This window comes from Hevea brasiliensis, chromosome 11 (assembly GCF_030052815.1).
Source record: "Hevea brasiliensis isolate MT/VB/25A 57/8 chromosome 11, ASM3005281v1, whole genome shotgun sequence".
Taxonomy (NCBI): Eukaryota; Viridiplantae; Streptophyta; class Magnoliopsida; order Malpighiales; family Euphorbiaceae; genus Hevea; species Hevea brasiliensis.
In genome coordinates this window covers 241,505-258,559 of record NC_079503.1, presented here as the reverse complement: position 1 = coordinate 258,559, position 17,055 = coordinate 241,505, and the positions used below count along the sequence as shown (strand labels likewise).

Sequence of the window (17,055 nt, the reverse complement as noted above, 5' to 3'; positions counted from 1 at the left end):
AACCATAAGTTGATGTTTGATTTAATTAATGAGAATCGATACATGCTTCAAAATGGATTTACCATTTTGCTTATTAAGAAATTAGACTTGAATGGACCGATTTAATTTAAAAATTAAAATTCTTTTAAGTCTAATTTAACTAAAAATTAACTTTAAGCAAGATTGATCAAATTCAATTTTATGCCATAGGCGACTTTTCATTACAAAAAAAAAAAAATATTAAAGTTAACTAAAATTAAATTGAATCGAAAATTAAAACAGACCATTTCATATGTTGGATTTATCATTCACAACCTTTAATTTATTGCTTCTATTAACACTCTCCATTCTTTTATCTTTTTATTTATTAATTGGCTTCCATCAGTTGTTTTAGCAAGTGATGCCTAATATTATCCTCTTCCAATTTTACTGATTTTGTTGTTACTGCTGAAATGATGTAATTGTATCGGATACAGAAATTACTGGGTACTAACAATAATTTGTCGCTTTCAGGACCGAAAATAACCTTTCATTTGCTAATTAAAACGATGCGTCGTTCTACAATGACACATTGTTTTTTTTTTTTATTTAAATTCAAACTTAAAATCTAATAAATATATTGACATACAATCAAAACCTTTAAAAATAAATAAAATTTAATCTAAGACCTTAAATTTCAATTTAAAATCTAAGAATAAACGAAGAAAATATAACTTTAAAAAGCAATTTTGATTGAATAATTAAAAAAAAAAAACTTGCACATAATAGAAATATAAAGGTTTTTATAGAGTTTTGAATTATAATCGAACTAGGAATAATATAAGTAAGAAATAATTTAAAAAACTTAAATTAAATAAAAATAATATTATAAAATTATAAATAAATAAAAAATATAAATAAAATCTACCTAATAAAATAAAGAATCTAATTAAAAATAAAAATTCTTATGAATATAAGAAAATTTTTGAATCTAGTTTGGATTTGCATACCACATTAAATATATTTTAAAAAGAGAAAAAATTACTATTTAATTTTTATATTTTTAAGAAACTAACTATTTATTTTTGTATTTTAAAAAATATACTATTTAGTTTTTATATTTTACTTCCATTAAATTGATTAATCTTTTCGTTAATTTTTTCATTAATCAATGCCATTCAAACTATAATTTAATCACTTTATTTTAACAAAACTAATTAGTTAGTCTATATATTTTGAAAAAATTTTCACAATTTTTTTTAAAAGTAAATTTAAATTTAATTTCATATAGCAAAATTTATATTTTTATTCAAAAATATATTTTTTTAAAATATTATGTTTTTCAAAATATAAAAATGAACTAATTAGTTTCTTCAAAATGGATGGATTAAATCGTAATTTGACTAGTATTGACGAATGAAAATTTTGACAAAGACACTAAATAATTTTACAGAAAAAAAAATGAAAACTAAATATTATATTTATCAAAATACAAAAATTAAATAATTAATTTTGTTAAAATATAAAAACTAAATAGTAATTTTCACTTAAAAAATTTATGAAAAAGGCTAAATTTGTGAAAACGGCAATTTAAGCACAAACAAACACGCATATAAACTATAGGGTGGTGGCGGGAACAAGCAAGGCCTCTTGAATTTTATTAAGCTTTTCGCACTCCTTCATTCCTTTCACCGAATTCACGAATTCTGTGGAATTTATACTTTGCTTACGCCTTAATTTCATCCTAACTATTCTTTCCCATCCCTTTCTCCCATTTCACGCCTCTCTCTCTTTTTTAAATTGTATTCTTTTTCTTCTTGCCTTGCATTACATCTTCTCATTTCACAGAACTAGCATCATCCGTCAGTACCAAATTGACATACCTATAGTTACCGCGAGCGACTTCTGGTGGATTACGTGTCCAGTCGTCCACGGCCAAGAGGGAAAATTGCTTGTCAATTTCAGCTTGGATTTCTACGACTAGGAGGAGGAGAGCAGGTGGCCAGACAAACACCAGTCCAATTGAATATTCTTCACCCATTTCCAGAAACTACGCTTGTATCCGATCGTTTTGAGCGTTCACAGTAGTCTTGTTTCGACCTGCCTTGAGGTAATAATCTCTCATTTTAGTTTTGTATTGTTGCATTATTTTATTATTAATTATTTCTTATTCCATTACCAATGCTTTCACCATTCAATTTGGTCCCTTTGCTGTGCTTTGAATTCCGCATGCTAATTTTCCACAATTAATTCAAATTCACTGAAGGCAATGTTCAATTTGCTAGAGGTTCGATTGATTTCTGCTACTATACTCGCCTTCATAATAGGTAGGTATTGTTGTTTACAACTTTATTAGCCACAACTTTAATTTATTGCTTCTATACTGGCCTGCCTTCATACTAGGTATGGCTGTCAATTGTCGGCTAGAATCAACCATTCTTTCATTAATTTAGAATCTTTTGGATTTAACCGTTAGATTATGTCTAGTTGATAATCGATAATTATAGTTGATAGCTGATATAACTGATTGTAGCTGATGTATTTTAAGTATTTTATGAAATTATATATAACTGTTACAATTGATATATAAAATAACTAATAAAAATGCATGTTATATAATTTATTTTATTATTACATTATTATTAATTTATTATATCATATCATATTTTATTATTAGTATTAATAAATAAGAATAAAATAATGTTATTATATTTTTTAAAATCAGTTACTCGAAAAACTATTTATTGAAACAATATTTTTAAATAAAAATATTGAATTTCAAAAATTAAATTCTCCCAATCCCACCGTGTAATTTCACTCAAAAAGTGGTTATTCATTTTTTTTTTTTTAAGTAACTGTCTTTGTTATTCCTTTTTATTGGGTACCAGCAGAAGCGTGTTAGAATCAACAAAAACATTGGCCACCTCGACGCGCTGATGAGGGTTATTTTTGTCAAAACAATAAATAAAAATGCAGCTGATTTGAATCAGCTCCTAATTTGAGCTGATTGAAACGACAACCGATCAGTTATCATCTATGATTTTGAGTGCTTTATCAAACCGGTTGGATATTTATGAACAAATCAAACACCTTTTTAAGATCATATTATAAAGTTTCCTCAATTTTAATTTATATTTTATTTTTATTTGAGTCAATTTTAATTTTAAATAAAATTAATTTAATTTCAATCTAATTTCGACTTAGAATGGGATGATGGCCATGCTTGCTTCACACATATATGATATATCTCAATCTTTTATCTTTTTATTCTTCGGCAGTCTTTTATTTATTTATTTTTTATTCCTTGGCTTCCATCATCTGTATGTTGATTCGTTGTTTAGCAAGGTTCATTTAATATTATTGTTTAATTTGTTATTAGAAAAATGTTATGTTAAATATGATAATTAAAAATTAATTTTAAATTAATCTGAATATATTTAACTAGAAAAAATTACTATTTAATCTTTCTATTTTTAATCGGTAACTATTTTGTCCCTCTTATTAAACTTTTTTAAACTAAACTAGTAAAAGGAGAGAATGATTGTATTATTTAAATTACAGAGAGATTGAATAGTTAAATTGAAAAAACAAATTTACTTCAAAATGAGGAAAAACGTATTTCAGCTTGGAATTGTGTATATTCTTAACAAGTAATAACATATGTAGAAATTGTTATTGTTCATTCAAATTTTGTGCATTCATGACCTCTTTTTTTCTTTCTTTCTTATTTTTTTTCCTAGTTTTCTTTGGGTAGTTGATATTCATTGTTGATTAGAGACTTTTGTGGTCATTTTCTCCACAAAAGACAGAATAAGCATGGTGCAACCTTAAATGAGCATACAAGTTCCTTTAATTTATTTACCATTGATTTTTTATTCCCTTTTTTTTTCAGTAAAAATCTGTAGACGTGGTTGTTCTTGGTTCCAGTTTGTACCTAGGATGGGATGCGGAAACATTTATGGAAGGCGGGTGAGAGTGTTTGCTGTGGCTTCAATGATCTACCTGGATTATAAGGTATTGTTTCTTGATTGCTACCCACTTATATTGACTGAGCATATGTTGATTGTCTGCTTGTGCCAATTACCCTCCTCTTCTTATTTAATATTTTATTTATTTATTTGTATCAAGGCTGTAGAGCAAATAAATAAATGGACCATCGACTCCAAAAGAGCTGCACTGTGGGATAAGACTCATGAACGCAATGCTAAGCGTCTTCTCAACTTGATCATAGAATTGGAAGGTTTGTGGGTAAAACTTGGACAGTACTTATCCACACGTGCTGATGTTTTTCCTTTTGCATATATATCAATTCTCAAGCAGTTACAGGACTCTCTTCCTCCTCGTCCCGTGCAAGAGGTTTGTATTCTTTATTTAGCAAATAGTGAAGGTGTTCTTATAATTCACATTTTCCGTCTGTTTTATATGGATGATAAATGTAGTTTTATATGGATAATAAATGTAATGAAATTTAGTTGGTTGCATGTTCACTACAAGACATTTGGCTTTTGAACAGCCTGTGCCGAAAGAGAGTGAAATAAGAAGATTTTAATATATTAAGGTACCAGCAATCATTGACAGAAAAAAGAACTAAAATGTAAAATAGGCCAGCATGTGCAGAGTACCCGTAGAAGGGCTTGTTTAAATTAAGCAGAAGAAGTAAATTGGTGAAGATCATGTTCCATTCTTCTGTTAATTAGCTTAGTAATTTGTAGTAAGCAATATCAAGTTTATGAAGTGGCTGATCACATGAAGAAGGACAAAGCGGAAACTTCTAAAAGTTCCTTTTTTACTTTTTAGGAGTAGAACTTTGAAGCATGAGTGTATGCATTTATATGGTTTTTGCATCCGAAGAAACTTTAGGTGCTTGGTTTACTGATTTGAAATTCCATTTCCACAGGTTTGTCATACTATAGAGAAAGAATTGGGGAAATCCGTGGATGATCTTTTCTCATATTTTAATCGAACTCCTTTGGCAACAGCATCAGTAAGAACCTTGGACTACTGTTTTTTGATGGGAAAATAAAACCAACACATAATAAAAATAAAAATCTACTCGTCTTCTTCTCCAAAGGTATAGCAAGACTCGGTACATTTTTTAATAATTCTATTGATTCCAATTATATTGTGTAGATTGCACAAGTCCATCGTGCAACGCTTATTAATGGGGAGGAGGTGGTCGTTAAAGTTCAACATGAGGGCATTAAGTCAGTGATATTGGAGGTTTCACACTCTTTGGCTCTTAAGATGCTATAATGAAGAGTAATAGTTACAACCTTTATGTATCTTTTGTGTATGCCATTGTTTTGCAGGACTTAAAGAATGCCAAGTCAATTGTTGACTGGATAGCGTGGGCAGAACCACAGTATGACTTTAATCCCATCATGGATGAATGGTGCAAAGAAGTTCCGAAAGAACTTGACTTCAATATTGAAGCCGGTACGCTTTGATTCTTTGGTGATATTTATGTTGAGGAGATTCTGGGAATTGTGAACTTGACAGAATAAGAAGTTGTTTTCTTTAGTGAATAATGAATGCAACTTGAAGATCAGTCTGGTTAATTGAAATTATGAGTCACGTCAGTAATTTCACTCATAATTTCAATTGTAGATAAGTAATCCAATCATCTAGAAAAGTGAAATTCAATTATAATTTAGAATCACACTGTGGATGAGCATGTTAAGTTCCTGTCAAATTGACTTGAGTATAGGGGTGCCAGTGATGCTGGAGACTATGGAGTAGCCATTGGCAATGCCACAACAGTAGTGTGACAATCATAAGTGATGAAATGCTATCAGAAGGTGTGTGATGTAGAACAAAGGAAAAAAATCAAGAAAAAGAGAAATCAAGGACCAATTCTTAAAAAAGAGAACTAATTCTCAATAATTTTATTTCATCTCAATAATAATCATAATAATAATTTTATTTAATCTCAATAATAATCATAATCTAAAGGTTATCTAATAATGATAGAAACCCTAGGTCTTATTTATAGAATTAGAAATCCTAATCACACTAAGATTTTAGAATCCTAATTCAATCCTAATTAGGAATACTAAATTAAATCAAAATAAATTAGGAAATAATAAAATTTCTAAATAAGAGACCTAATAAGATAAAAATTCCTAAATAATAAAACTCCTAAATTTTCTAATTTTACAATGAGAATAATTCCTAAATTCTATTTTTCCCATGCTGCATTGTTCTCCTTTGGTTGGAGAAAAGTCGACCTCTAGTTCTGAAGTGTTGAAGCATCAAGAACCAAGTAAGGAGAATACACAGTGCAACCTTCTTGGACGGTAGCAATAAGAATGACTTGGAGAAGTTTGCGCTAGCTTTTGTATTCTTAGAAACATCTGGACAGATAAAATCAATTAGAACAACAATTGAAATGCGCTTTAACTCAATAGGATCTTCAATTTTCATTGATGTTTTCATAGAATCTTCTTCATTCCCTAATATATCTTCCTTAAGCTTTGGTTGTGTAGTTTTATCAATATCTTGCTTTAGAAAAGGCTCTTTAACATGTGAATGTTCAAGACGTGAATCGTTGGATTCTTCAATCTCATACTCTTCAACGTTTGTTTCTCTAGGTTGCTCTTTTTGTTCCTTGTTCTCATCTTCAAGTTGTTTTTCGAATTTTTCTTCTTGTTCATCTTCAATGTCAAGCTTCTTTCCTTGATTTACAATTTGAATTTCTTCTTTAAGTTCTTGCATAGCTACCAATAACTTAATTATTAAGCTCTTTTTTTGTCACGACCCAAAATTCTGAATTGTGATCGGCGCATAATTTAAGTATTCTTAAATCATGCAAGCCTTATCAGAGTATCTTGAATGAATATATTGTTACTTACTAATCCCAAAAATAGTCAAAATCCAAATAAACAAAATGCTGAATAAACATCATAAATATCCCATAGGTAAACTGCGGAGTCTCTACAGATTTCAATAAAAACTTAAACTGTTCAATAAACTAAACTAATTATTAGCCCGAGAAAACATGAATACGGGCATACCATGAAAACAAATCAAAGTTGTCCCTCTCTAGAAAATGGACTGAATATTTGGATCACCATGAATTCTACCGATCCAAACAGGATAATGACAGAGAAAACGTGGTTTGAGCTAGATGCTCAGTGAATGATAATTATAGCACACAACGGAATAGGAACAGGCAGACGCTTGATTAATTTCACAATAAATTTTCTATTCAATAAAATCATGCTTAATAAAATAACTTCATAAAATATATATATAAAAGAAATTCATTCAATAAAAATTTTATGGTACAGTGCACCAGGGTGATGATACCCCACATCACCAAAGGCCAGATGGTAAGCGCGCTACCAGATATTAGATACAGTCCTCCTCCTTCACAGATATCAATGCATATGATACTAATGCAATCCATAAACTGCAATGATGCATGACTCGACAATGCAACCTAATACCGTGATAGTCCACACGGCGGGGCCAGATAACAGAAACAGATACTGGGCACAGGTACCAATTCAAAATAGAAAATCAATTTGTACAAATCAATCAAAATCAATAAAAAAAAATTCAAATAGCAAATAATAACTGATAGTGCAATTCCAATAGTGTATTTCAATAGTTTCAGAGAGTCAATAAAATCAAATCAATCTCAAATCAATTCAGTAACACATCGATAATTTTTATAGTCAAATATCAATCAATATAAATACATTAAAGGCCTGTTCCAGGAATCCTAATGGGTCTAATGCAGAGATAGTTGACAAAATCAATTATTTAATCAAAATCGAAATAAAATTCAATAATAAAATAAAACTCTAGAAAATCACATATAAAATAATTGTTAAAATATTGATTTAAAATTTCATTTAATAACAAACTTAATCCTAAGAAATTTTAAAAGGGACTAAAACGGTGCCATGTACTATAATTACCACTCACTTAGAACCTCCAAAATAATAGCTAGATTCAATAAAAGAGAGACAATTTCAGCTGACAGAATGAATATTTGAATCTCCTACATACCCAAAATATAAAAGAAAAATATTAAATAATAATAAAATAAAATAATTTTAATATATATATATATATATATATATATATATATATTGGGTAGACGAACAGGGGGGACGAATTCGGTGGACAGATGTTTATATATATATATATATATATATATATATATATATATATATATATATTGGGTGGAAGAACGTGGACGAACAGAGAATAAAGGGTTTATATATATATACGGACGTGGACGAAGGTACAAAGATTTATATATATATATAAAATCTAAATTGAAGGTTACTATTTCACAGTAATCATGATCAACCCAATTCAATACCAATGGTCAAAGAAAAAAAAAATTTCTAGAGTAGTTGTAACAAATCGAGGAAAGAAAATAAAATCAAATTCACTCATTATTGAATAAAGAATGAGAATTTTTACCTTGAAAACAGAATCGAAGGTGATGAATAGAGAAGTAAAAATTTAGGGATTCTCTGCGCACATCAGATTATAAATAGTAAATTTTTTATATTTATATATATATATATATATGTACATATATAATAATAATTTAAAAGATAATGAAAATACCTGTTGAGAGTATTTGATAGAAAAATGAAGTGACAAACAGGTTTTGAGAGCAAAGTTTAGCAGAAGAGATGATTAGGGTATATATATATTTCAAGAGTTCTATTAGGTGTAGAATGGGATAAGAGTTATTATTAAACTGGATTGTTCAGATTGCAGATATATATTTAATTTCAAAAATAATATATATATATATATATATATATATATATATATATATATATATATATATCTAAAAATAAATAAGCAGACCATCCAATAAAATATATATATTTTTTATAAATATATTAAATTATTGTTAGCTAATTAAAATAAAATAATAATAAATAATAAATGTATATGGGTTTCCACATTTTTTTTATGACTTATCATTACTTCTACTTTTGATGACTTATCAAGTTGTGCTTTTAATTTTTTTACACTTAGAAATCACAAGTTCTTTTCTGCATTCTTCAAGCTCTCTTTCCTTAACTCATAAGAATTATTGTAAATCTTTATATTCCCTTTTCTTCTCTAGTAAACTCTGTCTAACTTCTCGATATTCATTATGTAAGAAAGAACATCTTTTATGATCACATCTATAACTATAATTATCTTTCCAATGACATAGAGATAGTAACTGACCCTTATGAAATCCAATATCATAATTAATTTCTTTGAGAACATTTTTGTAGTTTGATCTCCTCTTCTAGCCTCATAATATAAGTTTCTATGGCATTTGAAGTAAGAAAACATATCTTACTTGAAGAAAAGAAAAAGAAAAAAACTCAAAGTTTAGCTTTATGAATACTCGATCTGTGGGGTTAAAGCTCCAGGTGCATCAAACTGAAGTTCCGACAACGCGAAGAAACAGATTAGCTAATGATGAGTTGTTGGGTTCTTCTAGTTTTCGATTTTTTTTTTTTTTAATTGTAAGTAGCAAGAAAAAATTTCGAAGAACAAAAACACAAGTGGGGATCTAAGGAATGGGAAGAATTGAATGGGAGGTTTAGTAATTTTGTGGAAAGTGATGGAAGGTTGGCTCGATTTTAGGCTCTGATACCAAAATTGATGTAGAACAAAGGAAAAAAATTAAGAAGAGAAATTAAGAATTAATCCTTAAAAAAGAGAACTAATACTCAATCATTTCATTTAATCTCAATAATAATTATAATCTAAAGCTTGTCTAATAGCAATAGAAACTCTAAGTCTTATTTATAAAATTAGGAATCCCAATCATATTAGAATTTTAGAATCTTAATTCAATCCTAATTAGGAATGCTAAATTAAACCAAAATAAATTAAAAAATAATAAAACTCTTAAATTTTTTAATTTTACAATGAGAATCATTCCTAAATTCTATTTTCCTATACTGCATTAGTATGGAGTAGCTGTATTGTAGTGGTGTTAGAATGGGGGCAGTTGTGGTGTGATAATTGGTGATAACAAGGGTATCATGGATGAATGACATGTGGCGTAGTGTCAAGGATCATATAGAAAGGAGTATAGGTGTGTAGGATGTGATTTATGAACAAACGAGAGGCTTATCCAACCGGTTTCGAGGGGGTTTAGAGGTCCAGGAATGTCCTTCTATAAGACACCAAAAAAGTTAGAGGGCCAAGGGTTGTTTCCACTTAGCACTCCAATGGTTAAGTTAGTCACCGTCGGAAAAGAAAGACAAGCAGTCAAGAGAATAAGGGTTAAGAGTGTAAGAGTTCGACTGTTTTATATTGAGGGATGTATCCTTATACACTAACCATTAACTTAACAGGAAGTGCCAAGTATTGTTATGGAATATTAGTGTGGTGGTAGCCTCCAGCTTTGGTGGCATGTTGCTTAGAGTTTGTCTCTAGTAGCAGGTGCCCTGTCATTCCTGCAATGGGGTTTATTGTGTTAGTGATGAGGATATTTGTTGTGGACACAGCACCACGATTTTTTGGCTCATTGGTAATAAATGGCTCTCCATTTGTCAGGAGGGTATGCCTTTCCTCTTGAATGCTAGGTCTCAGTTTATAGGAATCCACGTGTCACTAATCCATTAATTGAGTATTTTTAAGTGTATCATGGTGATTTTGTAGACATTGAGGATGTCATTGACCAACACTAGGGCACAGTATAATAAAGGTGTGTTTACAGCAGTGGCAACACTAGTGGCAGTAGCTCTGGTCTGTAAACTTAGATGGAGCCACAATACAGTTGGTACTGTAGTACTAACAGTATGAGGACAATAACATGGCGCTGGTGCCAATTTGGTGTTAATGATTTGAGGTCATTGGCCTGGTGCACCTTGATGTGGTGGCCATTATGGTGCTACAATGGAATGGAATGAGAAGCACAGTAGCAAGTAGCATTGCCCCAGGGATGAGTTTGGAGGATATGGTGCTGAGAGTGATGTCAGCCATGGTACAATAGTCATCAACTTTCTTGCATTTCAGGATCTGTGGCATGGATACTGCAACTCCTTGTGTTGAATATTAGTGGACTACGGCCTTTCTTTCCACTCTTTAAAACTTTCCATATATAGGAAATGACCCTAAATTCCTCTTTCAATGTCTTCAAACACCTTACTGGACATCTCAACTTTTTAGTGTACTTTTTCCTTTTTACTGAGTGCTGACTTTTCTCTTTGTGTTGTAGAGAATACGAGAACCGTTGCCAGTAATCTTGGCTGTAGAAAGAACAATGACGATAACAAGCTTGCAAAATCAGTGGATGTTCTGATTCCAGAGGTTATTCAGGTAGTTTTCTCCTTATGACATTTTATTGTAACAAATGTACCTGCTGAAGTGGAGACACTTTAGATACACAGGGTAGTGTTAAAAGCCTTAGGATTAGTTTTTCAGTTTTTTATTACCATATCAAAATTTATAATGCAATTCCAAGAAGATGTCTCTCTTCTTCCACCTTCAACAAAAAAAAAAAAATAACGTTTGACATTGGGGATCTTAACCATTATTCCCATTATTTTGCTTGGCATTTCATTTTGTTCTTCTTGAACTGAAAGCTGTTGCCTAATTGTGTTGCTTCTAATGACAGTCAACTGAAAAGGTCCTAATTTTAGAGTATATGGATGGGATTCGTTTGAATGACAATGAATCTCTTGAAGCTTACGGTGTTGACAAGCAAACAGTTGTTGAAGAAATAACTCGTGCCTATGCCCATCAAATATATATTGATGGATTTTTTAATGGTGACCCACATCCCGGTACTTTATTGTTCTCTCTCCCTTGCGTTCTTCTAGGGATCTTTTAACATATTATTACATGCAACATTTTTAAGTTTTGTATCATTCTACTTTTCTAATGTTCATTTTTGCCCTACCTTGCAGGAAATTTCCTGGTGAGCAAGGAACCACCACATCGTCCAGTTCTACTCGACTTTGGGCTTACGAAGAAAATATCAACTTCTATTAAACAAGCACTAGCCAAAATGTTTCTTGCATCTGTGGAGGTTTATATTTTTCCCCCTTTTATCACTCTTTCTGTGGACTTTTCCAATAATACACGAGAATTATGGATCATTAAATAGTTCTTGATTTAGTGAGTGCCAATGAGCTAATTGCTATTGCATGACTCCTCTATACTATTTCCAACTCAATTTTTTTTAACTCTCTCTCTCTCTCTCTCTCTCTCTCTCTCTCTCTCTCTCTCTCTCTCCACCTACTCCTGATCATTAATTTATGTCCTTAGGTATTCCATTTTCATCAGAATTATTAAAGTTAGTTTGGGTAGTTGAAGTAGAATCAATATTGGGAATGCAGTTATGTGCAATAATTCTCGATTGCTTCATTGCTCAAACTGTTCACACACACATATAGGTATATTGTAATTCTGAATCTCTGTGTTACAGGGGGACCATGTGGCCCTTTTGTCTGCCCTTGCAGAAATGGGGCTCAGGCTGCGCCTGGATATTCCAGATCAGGCTATGGAAGTAACCAATGCATTTTTTAGTACTTCAACTCTAGCAAATGAAGCTTTTGTAAGCACGCACTGCCTCCTCTGATTTTTTTTTTTCCTTCTAACTCCGCAATTCTTATCATATATAAATGATCTTATTAAGGAAACCATGCAATCCTTGGGCGAGCAAAGATCAAAGCAAATGAAGGTGATACAGGAAAAGATGAAGCTCAAAGAAAAAGAAGTTAAACGCTTTGACCCTGTAAGTCCTAGTGTCACCTCCTATTTCTATGTTTCACAATATGTTTGTTGACTATTTCAGTCAAATTTAATAACAAGCATTTGTTTTCAGATAGATGCATTTCCTGGAGATATTGTAATATTTACGCGGGTCCTCAATCTTCTGAGAGGTCTATACAGAAATCTCCTTTTATTACCTTTTGCAAAAAACTATGCCTTTTTACTGATTTTCTAACATTGATTTAGGGCTTTCATCCACAATGAATGTTCGGATAGTATATAAAGAAGTCATGAGACCATTTGCAGAATCTGCTCTACAAGGGTGAGTCTATCCTAAACGTACTGTTGATTTTTAACAATTTTGTCTCTAATTTTGCTGTTCAAATTGTGGATTTAATTTTCAGAAACCTCAAGGGACCAGCAGTTAATGCACAATGGATCTACGATACACCATCTCATTCTGATGTGGAGACAAAGTTGAGGAAGCTCTTAGTTGAGCTGGGAAATGAAGAAAAAATACTTGGAATCCAGGTCTGCGCCATTATCAACTATTTATATGAGCGAATGATAATCTAAATAGCCATTTTCTTGTTATGTAGAATGAAAATAAAATCTATGTAATAATCTTCTTCTTGCGTTCTCTTCGTTTAACACTCCATATTATTAGTTTTCCTATGTAATTCCATTAAAATCAAGCATTGTATCCGATACACCTACAGCTGGAGAAAATTGCAGCAAAAATTAGATAAATAAATAAAGAACTGAATGCCTTTAATTTATCATGGAAATAAAAAATATAATATTTTTAATCTAGAACTTCGAAAATTACAAATTCATCAACCAACCTCAATGCTTCTGCACTTCTATTTTTTAAATCTAAGAGAGTTCCTTGTAAGATAATCAAAAGCAATGAAACTAATGAAGTTAAAAAGTCTTTAAAATACTAGAATGAAGACATGAAACAATTTTTGGGGATTATTGCATAAAATAGAAAGAGTTATTATAAATCCTTTTACGTGCAAACTATGCTCATTGAAGTATTTTAATAACTCTTTATAATTGAAAAAATAATAGCCAATTTCTAATTTATGACCAGTTGACATGAAAAAGTTAAGAATTGGTTAAGCTCTGCTGTTATAATTTGATATTTTTCAACAATAATGTCTTAAGGTATGTGCCTACAAAGATGGCAAGGTTATTATTGATACTGCCGCGGGAGTACTGGGTAGATATGATCCTCGCCCAGTTCAGCCTGATAGCCTTTTTCCAGTGTTTTCTGTAACAAAGGGAATCACGGCAGGAATGCTACATTGGCTTATCGACAATGGGTAAGTAATGTTATTTTATGGCTATTTTTTCATGTTTTGTATGTGAACTGTAGGGAAACAGATCTGTAGAAGTGTATAATCTTTTCTTTGCATAATTATTTGCCCTATAAACTGTTGGTGAAACTTTATAGTTTAATATCACTAAGATCCTGCCAAGTGATATTTAATTAGTCTGCATGAGTAAAGAAACTCGTATACAGGAAATTGTGTAAAATGACCCATCACAATAAAATGTTGATATTTTGGTGAAGTGACTGGATTTTTTTGCTTTGCAGATTGAATTGGATTACGACTAACTAAGAAATTTCAGTATAGAATATAAGATTGAATCATTGTACCAAAGAGATATGGTTTAAATATACTTGATTAGATGGTCAGGAATGATCCTAAAAGTTTCGCACATTATATGACAATTTTGTTATGTACTGGTCTTGAAATTCTTGAACTTAAAATAGTCCATAGTTTCCTAACAAAATACAGAATGATGAGTTGCAGAAAAGTCAAGCTTGACCAAAACATTGCCAATGTGTGGCCAGAAATTGGAACAAAAGGCAAAGATGAGATAAAGGTGTGAAATTTTGTGTTAAAAATACCAGGCTTGTCCAATTAGCATCTGAAGTTTTTCATTATTTTCTATCTTGCTCATTTGTTGTTCTCTTTTAGGTCTGTCATGTTCTAAACCATACATCTGGTTTGCACAATGCCTTGGCCATTCTTAGAGGAGAAAATCCTTTGCTAATGTGTGACTGGGAAGAATGTATGAATCAAATTTGTATGTCAGTACCTGAGACAACACCTGGCCAGGAGCAGCTGTATCATTATTTGTCTTTTGGTTGGCTATGCGGTGGAATAATGGAGGTACTATAATCTCATGATTACGTTTTAGAATACTGAAAATTTCAAGGTCAAGTACAAATTCATTTCTCAAAATGTTAATCGGAGTTCATCACTATTCACTACACTCACCAACTGGACATTACATTCATTATATATGTGACTGTTTACATAAGTTCACATCTTCATAATCATCGCGATTGTTCCCTGATGGAATGCTTGAACACGGTCCCCCCCCCAACCAAACACCCCCCCCCCCCCCCCCCCCCCCCCTAACAACACACACACGCACACACAAGAAGTAAAAGAAGAGGAAAAAAAAAAAAGAAAAAACACTAAAAGCCAGAGACAGCACATAATAACAATAATATAACTTTCTGATCGGAATATATGATTTTGATCTGTTCCTCTGAACATAATGAATAACTTGGGATGATTTTCAAGGAGTCGTACTAATTCCCTGTTTTAATAATGATTCAAATGAAACAGCATGTGTCTGGCAAGAAATTTCAGGAGATTCTTGAAGAAGCAATCATTCAGCCCCTCAAAATTGAAGGCGAGCTGTATGTTGGAATTCCTCCTGGTATATGTCATGCAAGCATGTGAAAACAATCACTCTCTTTTCATCTCTTATCTGTAGTTTACACAGTGTTTGGTTCAATTCTATAACAAATAAAATTGTAATGGTACTATCTCCTAGTTCCTGGGAATTGTAAACTTGGACTTGCTTAGATAATTGCAGTATAATGTGTTTCTTCTTTTCTCCAGGTGTGGAATCTCGACTTGCAAGTCTAACAGTAGATACGGATAATTTCAGCGATCTTTTAGAGAAGGACCTATCATTTTTCTTCCAGCTAAGCGACATTGCTCAACAATTATCTGCCTTGCCGGCTTTATTCAACACGCTGAATGTTCGTCGCGCAATCATACCTGCTGCTAATGGACATTGCTCAGCCCGCGCTCTTGCACGCTATTATGCAGCCCTTGTTGATGGAGGCACAATCCCACTACCACATTCCTCTTTCTCCAAGCCACCACTTGGTAGCCACCCCCACATTCCCAAGTTTCCTTCTGAGAAGACCCCTAAAAGGCAAAAGGGTAAAAGTAGTAGTAGCACTAGGCTTGCTGTTGACACCGATAGCAGCAGCAGTAATGCCAGTGCAGCTGACAACTTTGCAAGCGATGATGGTTCTAAAAAAAATAATGTTGGGAGGATTTTTACTAACCCTAAAATTCATGATGCATTCTTGGGCGTGGGGGACTATGAGAATATGGCCATACCAAATGGAAAATTTGGACTCGGATTTAGGAGGGCTATTTTAAATGATGGATCCTTTAGTGGGTTTGGGCACTCGGGCATGGGAGGATCCACGGGCTTTTGTGATATCAAAAACAGGTTTGCCATTGCAGTGACACTAAACAAAATGTCGTTTGGGGGTTTAACAAGAGAAATCATTCAGCTTGTTTGTTCAGAGCTAAATATACCATTGCCGGAGGATTTCTCAAGTTCTGGCGATAGAGGACCTGATGTACTGTTAAATATAGGGGGATCGCTGATTAATTGATGCATAAGAAAAATCTCTCTTTGTTACTTGTATAATACAACTCAAAGATGTTATAATGACCACAGTTGATTTGAAAATAATGTGGACATCTGTTGTGGTTCTAATTAATGATGGTATGCAGTTATATAAACACGTTTGTAAATGTTTTGAGTTGCATTTGTTGCTTTCAAGAGATGCATTTTGTGTCTTTTGTTAACCAATACACATATGTAATCAATGAGTTTCGGCTTAGTGGCGTCGGATTTGTGCCTAGGGGAGAAAGAGAGAATTAAAATTGAGAAGGAATACCAATTTTGAAAGCTTTGAGAAGTAAGAAGATGCATAGCACAGATGTCACTCATATGGCAGCAAAATGTTAAGCAGTGCTGGAGTAAAGCACATTATTGAATTAGAAAATCACAGAGCAATAATTTTACAAACAACGCGGTTTCATGTGCTCTCTCTTAAACAATACAAAAATAATCTCTCATTAATTGATGAGATTTGCAAACTTGTCATTTTATTGGTAGAGATGCTGAGATTTTAGGAAAGCAGTGCCTTGAAACTGCGTTAACAAGCAATAATTTCCAAGTAAATTGATGAGTTGTGAGCTGGTTTTCACGTCAAATCTAAATCATATTCTTCAAGCTTCTTTAAATCCACCAATCCCCATAAATCTATTGCTCATG

General features: G+C 31.9%; 1 protein-coding gene across 1 annotated transcript; it reads left to right on the top strand.

The window, feature by feature from the left end:
* The first annotated feature begins 1,600 nt into the window (after nt 1–1,600).
* Nucleotides 1,601–16,517, top strand: LOC110643172 (uncharacterized). The gene is made up of 20 exons (XM_021795435.2): nt 1,601–2,068; nt 2,225–2,285; nt 3,851–3,972; nt 4,087–4,314; nt 4,856–4,942; nt 5,089–5,178; nt 5,268–5,394; nt 11,162–11,262; nt 11,561–11,729; nt 11,853–11,974; nt 12,374–12,502; nt 12,584–12,682; nt 12,773–12,830; nt 12,907–12,982; nt 13,065–13,191; nt 13,831–13,988; nt 14,484–14,556; nt 14,652–14,846; nt 15,312–15,405; nt 15,591–16,517. The coding sequence occupies exons 2-20, from the start codon at nt 2,228–2,230 to the stop codon at nt 16,385–16,387; spliced, it is 2,910 nt and encodes a 969-aa protein (XP_021651127.2). The 5' UTR covers nt 1,601–2,068; nt 2,225–2,227; the 3' UTR covers nt 16,388–16,517.
* Nucleotides 16,518–17,055: the final 538 nt, after the last annotated feature.